Source organism: Montipora capricornis, chromosome 14 (assembly GCF_036669925.1).
Source record: "Montipora capricornis isolate CH-2021 chromosome 14, ASM3666992v2, whole genome shotgun sequence".
Lineage (NCBI taxonomy): Eukaryota > Metazoa > Cnidaria > Anthozoa > Scleractinia > Acroporidae > Montipora > Montipora capricornis.
The window spans coordinates 28,729,565-28,739,564 of record NC_090896.1 but is presented as its reverse complement, the minus strand read 5'-3'; the positions used below and the strand labels follow the sequence as shown (position 1 = coordinate 28,739,564).

Here is a 10,000-nt window from a genome sequence, read left to right as displayed (position 1 = left end):
TCAGTGCTCCGTTTTAAGGGTATTTAAAGCTACTTAGGCTACACTGAAAGGAAAGAAGTCGAAACAAGGATGTGAGATCCGGGGATCGAACTCAGGACCTTATGTACCAAGGCCGCGCACTAACCGACTGTGACACCCTTGCTCCTCTTTTACACAGAAAAGCGAAGTCCAGTGCCTTATACTTTCACGCCACTCAATATAGTTTGTGAGGTTTTGGGGTCGTAAGTTGTCCTGAAATGCATATAACGAACATGTATGTTTTTAACTTCGAGTTAATATCTTGTCGACATTGTTCATGTAATACAACGTAAGTTTTCTCGCTTTATAGGCCAAGGTGACAGAGCGGCTGCCTGTTATATTTAAAACAGCGGCAAATATTGACAACAAACCCTGTTATTTTTTTTCCCTCTAACAACGTTCATTGTTATGTTTTGTGTAACTTAGAAAAATAAAATATGTCAACTGCCACAACTGACTGCTGGGGGATTGTGTGCTTTTTCAAGTTTATGCGACTCTTTGCAAAGGGCGAGTTAAGTTAATTCAACCAAAGTAAGCTGCATTTTTTCCGTTTAGAGAGTGAAAATGTCAGCAAAGGTGCTCTAGTTCAATGTGCAAAGCACTTTTTTTGGCTTTCGACACCAGCAAAACAGTTCACCACACTAGAAAATTATATGCGAGGGCCACCTGCTACTGGCTGAAAAGACTACAGAATTTGCCACATGGATGAATACATTTCACCAATGAAGGTGAGTGATGGGATAACATTTCAATGTACTTTGCAATAATAATCTGCACTGAATTGAATTTCCCCTACCCCTCAATATAGTTTCTACACCCCCTTCTTTGTAAGTGCCAAAAATCTGCCAAGAGAACTGAAGCACTAAGTTACACAGAATTAGTCAGACAGATAGAAAACCCTCAAGGATCAAAAGCAGGAGCTGAAAATTAAGCAGAGAAAAATCGAGAACGAAAACATGCCAATGCCTTTGCAGTGCTACAGGAATTATATGCTTATTAGTATAATTACTGAAAGTTCTCTGCGCTGATTGGTTGTCATTGAGATGATTATTATTACATGATAATCACCTAAGCTTTTTTTCAAAATGGCCACAAGCTGTTTTGTTGAGGTGACAGACGAATAAATTAATTGTTTTAAAGAAAATATGTATTATTCAAATAATCAACTATGTAATAGGCAATTTGCATGATGGCATCATTTACTAAGAAATTGAGTTGCTTCTATTGTCAGGCAAATTTAAATTATTGTTTCCAATATTCCTTCAGACTCTATGAATATTGGTGAATAAAAACCTCAACTTCATCTCGGTTTTCATTAACCGATATTCACCTTGCCTTCGGCGAATGATAATTCTTAATAATTATTATTTGGTGTTCATACTAATTTTTAGTGTTAAAGAATTTTCAGTCAGGGGTACACATCTAACTAAAGCTGTAAGGCTTATTATTATTATTATTATTACAGGGCTTGAAATTGCGACCAATACAGTCGCATTTGCGACTGAATTTTTTCCCTTTGCGACTAAAATATCTGGAGGAGTCGCAAATTTGCGACTTGGTTTCATCTTCGCTCTTTCGAAACAAAGGTTAGCAGTTGCCAGTTTGCTGCTCTTTGTTTCTCGCCATGAGTTTTCTTGCAATCTGAAGATAGCGTAAATGTAGCGTAATTTCGCTGCGATGTTACGTGCACAAATCTATTCCTTCGATATCATTCGCCATTTTCAGCGGTTTCTTTCAAAACAAGTATTGTGGGCTCATATTTTGTTTTGCTACACCGCACAATGCAGCGCGACGATTTTGCGACTAAATTTTGCGAAATTGCGACTACATTTTCGTATTTTCTCGCAAAATTGCGACTGGATTTTTTCGCTAATTTCAAGCCCTGTATTATTATTATTATTATTATTATTATTATTAGTATTAGTATTATTATATAATGTACCTGAAGTGTTTGCATGCTTCCAAAGTTTTGCTGCACGTGTTTTTGTAGCCGCTTTGCAAACTTATATTTATGTGAAAAACCTGACCAATATGGTTACTCTGTTACAGTAATGTACTTTTCTGGGCTGTTCCACAACTGATCAGGACAATATTGCACACACGCTGAGTGGAAGACGCTTTGATGCAGGTTTCCGGGAATGGTTTCTGCAAAAATATTTGCGAAGAACAGCAACAAAAACCTCGCACAGATCGATGGCATTGAACAGTCAAGGTTACGTGACGTGGAAATTGTAAATCCCAGGTGTAAAGAAAATTGAACTTTGTGGCTGAAGTTCATTCACAGTTCATCAGCAGCAAGAAACCCAGTGGACGATTTTATACGATCAAAGTTGTATGACCGCGTTAGAGTCCTCAATAACAACGGCCAGACAAACTTATTTTCAAAATATGGAAGCTCGAAGCAAAAACCTTTCGTTTCGTCCATCAAGACCAAGTTGCTCCTGTAGTTCCCGAGAACAAAGAAGAATTTCGTTGCCATTTCGCTGGTTTCTGTAAGATTTGTAAATAATCTGGGGGCAGACCAACACCCCGTGTCAAGAAAATTCACAGTAGCCAAAACCAACAAACTGATACAAGAGGACGCATTGCTACTTGACATGCAGACTTTCGAAGTAAATTATATACGAAGCCTTATAAACAGCTCGTGTCAATCGTGTGTCCTCGACCGTTGATTTGGAAGCGCTGAGTGTTCTCTCCAACCTTAAAAAAAAAATTCCTCTGGCACCCAGGGTATGAGTCGTGTAACTTTTTACAAAATTTGACAAATGCTAGAGTGTTATTCTTCACTTCGACTTTTCATTCGATCACTTCGAATCTTTAGAGTTTGCGCAGGTGCAGTTACGCGAACAAAGCCATTTTACGTCACTATCCGTCATTCTCTAGCCAATCAGCGGTTTTTGCGCTCTGTCCGCAAAATCTGTAAGAGCTGGACTGGTTACTGCTGACTGCTGACCAAAACAAAAAGGACTCACTAGTTCCCAGTCCGGTCTCTCACGTGTTATCCAAGATGGCGGAGGATGACAATCTTTCTACGGAGCAAGATTCGAAAGATACTGGAGTTCATTGAAAGGATTAAGTGCTGACTTGGAGTGTGTAATTTTCGAGAGTAATGCATCATGTTCCTTTTGGAATAAGGCCGATTATGAGACTCAGAGAGCATCAAACAAGGTAATCCTTTGATTGATCGGAATAAAAGCTTTCTTTTTCATTTTCTCCGTGTACAGAGTGCTTTTATGTTCAAAGTTTGGAGCCTTTAAAGGGCATTGCGTAAGCTAAGTAAATGTATTAACTCGAAAGATATCACATAAACATTCATAAGCTATTTCAAAGAGCTATGTGACCTTTAAATAGTATTGCAATAGTAATGGCATATGCTTTACACAGACTGAACTATGTAATGTAGCAAGTTACATAGTTATTACATAGCAAGTAAGGAGCAGTAAATAGCCTTTATATAGCTCAACATAGTTATATGATAAACTTTACATAGCGTTTACATATGTCTGGTTCTACAAGGGAATTTTCTTACTTCTTAAATTTTATACATAATAAGAAACTGCATGCTTAACATTTCTTTAACTTTTTATCTGAAAAGAGTTGAATTTATAGAATAGAAACTGTAATAAACTAAACATTTGTTTCATTTGAGAAATGTTAAAATTGTTAACAAGCTGTAGACTATTGCTAGTTTATTTCCAGTTTCCTGCAAGAAATGAAGACTCCAAAAAACTGTCATTTTCTGGCAGCACCTGATAGCTGTATCAAATTCAAGCTATTTCCAGCTTTTGAAAGAACCCAAAACTTGCAAAAACTGAAAAACAATTTCTGGAATAAAAGCTGGAATTTGACTCTGGAATAAAGCTGTCACATTCTAGAAATTTCCAGAAATTTCCAGAACTTAACAGAAAGCTTGAAATTCATTTTGCAAGGGGAGTGGCAAATTTGTGCGAAATTCGACCGTCAAAAAGCATCTTGGTACATGGCTTTCTCAAACGAGACTATATTCACCGGAATAAGCAATGTTTCCGCTGCAATTAAATTCAATAAACTTTTTGGGTAATTGATACAGAGGAATTTTGAGGCCCAATTTCAACATGCTGTTCGTCAACAAAAGTCGACCTTTGACCACCAAAGCGGAGGTGAGGTATATTGAAATCACACACGCTAATCTCGATTTATTCACTAAACAATTCGAGACTCTAGGTTTACTGACACAATACAACGTGAATTGACTGGAACTACTGTAGGTCAAGGGGAAGGTGTCATTGAAATTTAATTGTCTTGGTTTAAGAGTGACATCCTAAAAATTTGCATACTAGCAAGATTCATTCCATTCCATATTTTACGCAAACAAGTTTCCTTAATTCACTTTGTGAACATACCTGCAAAACAAACAAAGAAAGGTATCCCCCTTTATATAAGCATACGCAGCTTGGATTTTCCTCGAAGCCCTCAAACAACCATCGAACCAGTCGAACGCTTCGTGACTTTCGTGAGTTGTGCCGTGATTGTATCGTCAGAGCTGTCACGCAAGAGATTAGGACAAAGCACACAGACCATTATGACTGTGTGCAGTTCTATTCTGAGTTTGTTGGGGGAATTTGTGGCCCAAGTTCTGACAATCCAGCAAACGATGAATGCGTAATAACAGCAAAATGTTATAAGGACATCAAGGCACACTTGAGAAGTTATAAAGTGTTCGATTCTTCTCTGGATACAGAGGCTAGGCTTTTGCTCGCACGTGTGGGTAAGCTTTAAATGAAATCACTAAAATTAAGATGTTGAGCAGAAAATCACTTTGCGAAATCCACAGATACTACCTATTACAGACTTAATGTCAAAAGCAGAATACCCAGCTACAAGAAATGGACCCTAAAAACACTGCAGAGAAACATGCACCCATGACAAACTCCCAAAGGAATGAGACTCTGAACAGTGTTGTAGGATCCAAAAATCCAAAAATAAGATTCTATGGTGGCAGCGATAGTAACGATTTCCGTATCAGTCAGCAATCAGCAAACTAAAGCCACAGGCATAGCTTGATACGTTCACAACAGCTTCAGTCAGTTCCAGGTCATTATTTGTTGAAAAGGAAACGTAAAGTTGCGTATCGTCAGCATAGAGGTGAAATTGCAAGTTATGGTGTCGAAATAAGTCAGCTAATGGTGCAGTATACAATAAATAGAGGTTAGTTCCAAGCGTAAGATAAGATAACACTTATCAATGAATTTATTTATATCTTAAACCTGATTCGATAGGCAATGGGAAGCCAATGAAGGTCATAGAGAGCTAGTATAGTGAATGGTTAGAACCCAAATGAAAATGAACAGCATACGTAAGACTCCATTGGTAGTACGGTGTCTAAGTGGCTACCCACATGTACGCATTGTGTACCTACTTTTTTAAACAACGCCGAGAAATACGAAAACACAATAGGTTCAATGCCCTGACTACAGGATGCTAAACTGGCACAGCAAGATTAATTGAGCATTGAAGGAATAACTATCTTAAGCCAAAATTTCGAAAGAAAATGCCTGTCTTCATCAGGGTTTCCCAAGGAATGATTTTGGCTTATGGAGAAAGGGAGGGAAATGCATAATTTGAATGGCCGGATTATGCATCTCTAGTATAAAAACGGCCAGTTCTGTCCTGATGAGCACCTTTTCTCAATGGAAACGTGTGAGCAGTTCAATTAGCTCATTCAAAGTCCCTGGATCAAAATACATGGAGTAACCAGGTATCCAGACAAAAAAAATTGTGACGCAAAACAAGCAATTCCGACATTAGATAGATTTAGACCTGAAATAAAAATATATGAGTTTGACGTCAACTGCAGAAAATTGAATATTACACTCTTAATGGCATCCCCTCCTGTCTTTTTGGTGTCAGCTACATACCGGCAGCAAATTTCCTGCCAGCGAAGCATATCTTAAGAACTTTTAATTAGCTTTCGACAAGGAAGATGAAATGGGATGCCATCGCTTTTCTATAGGCTGTTTTTCCCTCATTTACATAATAGAATTTCTATTTTTAATGTTCCGTGATTATTATTGTATAAAACGCTCTTAGTCTGTTAAATGCCCAAGTATTTATTCTGTAACAACTGTCTCCATTAGCCGAAATCATTCCTTGGGAAACCCTGATGAAGAAAGGCATTTCTCTTTCGAAACACTGGCTTAAGATAGTTATTCCTTCACTTTTCAATTGATCTTGCTGTGCCAGTTTAGCATCCTGTACTCAGAGCATTGAACCTATTGTGTTTTCGTTCATTTATCTTCTAGGTGCACCCCAGATTTCTGAGAAAAACTTCCTGCTTTTGATTATCAACAATGGTGAATAGAGAGTTGGACGTTTTGGAGCAGCATATGCAAGAGCTTAGCATTGCAAGAAAGGAGGGAGACAGACAAGGCGAGGGTTTGGCTTATTTCAATCTTGGTAGATACTATCAGGGCACAGCTGAGTTTAATCAGGCCATAAAAAATTACATAGAAGCATTAGCCATTTTTAAGGAAGTGGGTTTCAGGGCCAGAGAAGGAGAAGCCTATGGCAATCTCGGCGACGCTTATGACAGTCTTGGTAATTTCAAGGAAGCCATAGAGTACCACCATCAAGATCTTAGTATTGCAAAAGAGGTAGGGGACAGGGCCGAAGAAGGAAGAGCTTATTACAATCTCGGCAACGCTTATAACAGTCTTGGTAATTTCAAGCAAGCCATAGAGTACCACCATCAAGGTCTCAGTATTGCAAAAGAGGTAGGGAACAGGGCCTCAGAAGGAAGAGCCTATGGCAATCTGGGCATCGCTTATAGAAGTCTTGGTAATTTCAAGCAAGCCATAGAGTACTACCATCAACACCTTAGTATTGCGAAAGAGGTAGGGGACAGGGCCGGAGAAGGAGCAGCCTATGGCAATCTCGGCAACGCCTATGACAGTCTTGGTAATTTCAAGCAAGCCATAGAGTACCACCATCAACATCTTAGTATTGCGAAAGAGGTAGGGGACAGGGCCGGAGAAGGAGCAGCCTATGGCAATCTCGGCAACGCTTATCAAAGTCTTGGTAATTTCAAGCAAGCCATAGAGTACCACCATCAACATCTTAGTATTGCGAAAGAGGTAGGGGACAGGGCCAGAGAAGGAGGAGCCTATGGCAATCTGGGCTACGCTTATGACGGTCTCGGTAATTTCAAGCAAGCCATAGAGTACCACTATCAAGATCTTAGTATTGCAAAGGAGGTAGGGGACAGGGCTGGAGAAGGAAGAGCTTATTGCAATCTCGGCAACGCTTATGAAAGTCTTGGTAGTTTCAAGCAAGCCATAGAGTACCACCATCAACATCTTAGTATTTGCAAGGAAACAGAGGACCCAGTAGGGCTGGAAATCGCCTGTTATCATATTGGTCTTGTTCATGAATTTTTTGGCTCCTTGAGCAAAGCTCTTAATTACTATCGCCTAAGCATTTATTATTTTGATGAAGTTAGGCGTCTTCTTTGGTCAGAGGATGCATGGAAAATAAGCTTTCGTGACACAAAGGGGTTTGCGTACACTGCTCTGTGGACAGCACTCTTAAAGAATGGAGAGGTTGATGAAGCTTTGTATGCTGCTGAGCAAGGACGAGCACAGGCTTTGGCAGACATTTTAAAGATGCAATACAAAGTTGATGGGAAACCCATGATGAAGGTAACTATCTCTTTGGTTATGACAGATCTACCTTCACAAACTGTTTTCACAGCACTTGAAGCGAACACGATCAGCTTCTGGTTTTTAAGACATGATATCGGGATAAATTTTAGACAAAAGAAAATCGAAAATGGAAGTGCCAAGTCTCTGATTAAAAGTACTTTTAAACAGATCAATGCGGGGACCGTTGTACGATGTGAGAATCGTTCGCTTGACAGACATTACAGTGACTTCTCGAGCAGTAGGGAAGTTGTTGAAGAAACCGTTCAGTCCTTGAGCTTCTCTGTGCACTCTTTGCAGCCTTTGTATGATGTCTTAGTCAGTCCTATAGCAGACTTGATCCAGGGTGATGACTTAGTGTTTGTTCCTGATGGACACTTTTGCCTGGCTCCTTTTTCTGCAATGAGTGACTCTGTCAGGATCCGTGCAATTCCCTCGCTGACTGCTTTAAAATTGATCACTATGGCACCTGACGACTTCCAAAGTAAGAATGAAGCGCTGCTTGTAGGCGATCCGTGCTTGAGCGAAGTCACTTACGGCACTGGTGAACCCATGTATGGACAGCTGTCGTGTGCAAAAAAAGAGGTGGATATAATTGGAGAAGTTCTGCAGACCGTGCCTCTTACAGGAAAAAATGCAACCAAAGCTGAGGTGCTGAAAAGAATGAAGTCAGTTGCCTTAATCCACATTGCTGCACATGGGGATGAGGGATCTGGAGAAATTGCTTTGGCCCCAAATCCCGAATGCACATCCCAGATCCCCAAAGAGGAAGATTACATGTTATCGTTGAGTGATGTTCAAGCAGTTTGCCTTCAGGCAAGACTTGTTGTGCTTAGTTGCTGTCATAGTGGCCAGGGAGAGGTAAAATCTGAGGGTATTGTGGGAATAGCTAGGGCTTTCCTGTGTGCTGGTGCCCGGTCTGTTCTGGTGTCACTCTGGGCAATCGACGACGAGGCGACCTTCATGTTCATGAAGAGTTTCTACCAACACTTGGCAGATAGAAAAAGTGCAAGTTCAGCTCTTCACCATGCTATGAAATCTCTTCAGGAGACAAAGAATTATTCGGCCATAAAATACTGGGCGCCATTTGTGCTCATTGGTGATGATGTCACCTTTGAATTTGGGGAGCTTGAACACGAAAATACTGGTAAGTGCTATTTAATTATAACTTTAATGACTGAATCGCTGTACTTTGTACATGTTTTTAATCAGGGAGTTGTCGAAAGGAGCAGGTGCGTTCTTCACAGAGAAATGACTTAAAAACGGTTGCCAGAGTGGTTATTTTTACTCGAACTGCTTTGGCTAATACCTGAATTCAATAATGTCTGCATTCACCGAGTCAGCTACTTCAGCTTCCTGCAGATAGGTAGCTGTTTGAGCCCGTGTTATGATGGACTGACTGTGAAACTGATCGGTAATTGTCGATTGCTTATGTCAAGTGAAGTGAGTTATTGAGGTCTTCAAGTCTACATGTCAAAGTAACAGTGAATAGGAATTGTTGCTATTAAACAGCACAAACAGTTAAATGAATGAATAAAGATAATTGTTATATTATTTACTTGTCAATGAGAACGAAATTCGTTATTGCCATTTAACCCACTACTTGTTTCTTTCTTCCTTGTTTTGTTTTTTCAGAAACGATGTCCAAAACGTGAAAAACTTACTTGGACTGTGATACGTCGATATGCTATTCTCCTTTCTTCGATTATATGAGTTATTGAAAACAATTCAATCATTGATACCTCAGTAGCAGTCAGACACAAGATATCATGGTAATTATAGTTAAAGTACCATGAGATTTCAGTAGTATGAAGATACTGTCCAAGTCCTTACATTTGTGCCTTGTTTTGTAAGCATCTGTTCCAGGATTAGTTAATCACTTGATAGAAATCAGGGACTTGGCAAAACGGTTTGTTTCCATAACTGAAGATCTAGCCGTCGTGTTATTTTGGCCCTTGAAAATAAGTCCAAGCTTTTGCGGTATGTTTCTCACGTGACAATGTATACTCTTTAGTTTGCTATACCAACTTTCCATTTACAATGTCATTAAGTGATAGTCTCGGGGAATGTGTATTTTCTGTTTCTGTAAGGTTGGCCAAAGCTAAATAAGCAAATTAATTGTTTCGGGAGGCAAATGTCTATAACCTATAAAAAAAACCTAGGAAGTAGAAATGTTTGGAAATTACAAAAATTTTAATGTAGCATTCACAATTAAATATATGGAAATTCCTGGAGCAAAACGCTTTATTCCCAAAGGGTTTGCATCAGGCACAACATTGAGTTAGTCGATTTGTTTATTCTTTATT

At 39.4% G+C, this 10,000-nt stretch overlaps 1 protein-coding gene across 7 annotated transcripts in view; it reads left to right on the top strand.

Moving 5' to 3' along the window:
* Positions 1-10,000, top strand: part of LOC138032900 (tetratricopeptide repeat protein 28-like) — a 20,394-nt gene that overhangs the window by 7,665 nt on the left and 2,729 nt on the right. For all 7 annotated transcript variants that reach the window (XM_068880613.1, XM_068880606.1, XM_068880611.1 and 4 more), the window contains 2 exons: positions 6,300-8,841; positions 9,330-10,000. The exon at positions 9,330-10,000 is cut by the window's right edge and continues 2,729 nt beyond it. In XM_068880613.1, the coding sequence (XP_068736714.1) occupies positions 6,348-8,841; positions 9,330-9,349 (2,514 nt within the window). In that variant the 5' untranslated portion in view covers positions 6,300-6,347 and the 3' untranslated portion in view covers positions 9,350-10,000. The remainder of the gene's footprint in view (positions 1-6,299; positions 8,842-9,329) is intronic.